The 1,391-nt window shown below is 42.2% G+C and overlaps 1 protein-coding gene across 1 annotated transcript; it reads left to right on the top strand.

Annotated features, from left to right (window-relative positions):
• Positions 1–5: 5 nt before the first annotated feature.
• LOC103376407 (bile salt-activated lipase-like) lies at positions 6–919 on the top strand (the record flags this gene model as incomplete). Its single annotated transcript, XM_008306762.1, has 5 exons — positions 6–36; positions 110–304; positions 380–510; positions 606–713; positions 805–919. Coding segments are annotated over 5 exons (580 nt in total), but the record flags the coding sequence as incomplete, so codon positions are not given.
• Positions 920–1,391: the final 472 nt, after the last annotated feature.

Raw genomic sequence — 1,391 nt, 5'->3', positions numbered from 1 at the left:
TCCATCTTAACATCTGGGTTCCTCAAGGCAGCTCAGGTAAAGACTGACAGAAACCCACTGACTGTCATCTAAATTACAACAACACTACAGCTGTCTCTTTGTCCTCTAGTGTCCACTGATTTGCCTGTCATGGTATGGATCTATGGTGGAGCCTTTACATCTGGAAGCTCAATGGGTTATGTCATGGATGCCAATATTTACAACGGGCAGAAGATCGCAGAAAAAGGAAACGTTATTGTGGTGACAGTGGGGTACCGTGTGGGAACTCTGGGCTTCCTGAGCACTGGAGACTCTGGTTTGCCGGGTAGGTGCCTGGTGGATGTTGGCAATGTAAAAAATGATTCCTTTCATGAGCTGAAATGTGTTTAATCATTATCAGGAAATTATGGTCTGTGGGACCAGCAGGCTGCCATCACCTGGGTGCACAGAAACATCCGTTCATTTGGAGGAGACCCTGACAACATCACCATCTTTGGAGAGTCTGCAGGTGGAGCTAGTGTTAGCTTACAGGTGGGAACCTTTTTGTCTAGGCACACAGCTTATTGTGTTTAACAATAAATGGTAGATAGAATAACATAATAAAACATCTATGTGTCTGCCCATAGACTCTAACTCCCCACAACAAAGGCCTGATCAAGAGAGCCATCTCCCAGAGTGGGGTCGCCCTTTGCTCTTGGGCTGTCAACAGAAACCCCCGCAAGGTTGCTGAGGAGGTACATTGCAGTGGCTCTAATGAGTCAACACTAGTTTGGTGGAAACATCAACAGTATTACTAATTGAAAATGATTTCCATCTTTTGCCAAGGTTGCCTTGAAAGTCAACTGCCCAATCGATCACAATATGGCTGCCTGTTTGAAGGCGATGGATCCTGCACAACTAACAATGGCAGGAGTCTTCGATCAGACCAGTTCCCCTGATGGTGAGGACTGTTCTTCACACTGTCTAGATTACATTCTCATTTTGGACAATGTGTTTACACTTTCTATCAGGCCGCAGTGAAGGAATCCTTTATACCTTGTTTAGCAAACATAATAGGATACTGGCAGCGTATATACTGTTTGTTGTTCCCGCTTATTTGATGATTTATTATCTCCACTGGCGGCCGACTAATTAAAAGCTTTGCTTGTTATCGAAGCTAATATTTTTAGTTTTCTGTTCATAGGAAGTGTTATTTTTTCCGGATTCCCATTAAATTCAGTTAAAAATGTGTTATTTTTGCTCCGTTGCAGCTGTCTATCTCTATTCGTAGCCACTAATCTGTTGTCTTGAACAATGTCTCGACCACACCACAATCTGTCTGTTTATGTCATGAGTAATAGTCTATCAACACAAAAAAAATAAATGTTTTTAATGTGTTTAAATTAAACACACAGAAAACTAGCAACATGATA

Source organism: Stegastes partitus, unplaced genomic scaffold (assembly GCF_000690725.1).
Source record: "Stegastes partitus isolate 25-593 unplaced genomic scaffold, Stegastes_partitus-1.0.2 Scaffold4716, whole genome shotgun sequence".
In the NCBI taxonomy this organism is placed as follows: domain Eukaryota; kingdom Metazoa; phylum Chordata; class Actinopteri; family Pomacentridae; genus Stegastes; species Stegastes partitus.
This window is presented reverse-complemented; position numbering and strand designations above follow the sequence as displayed.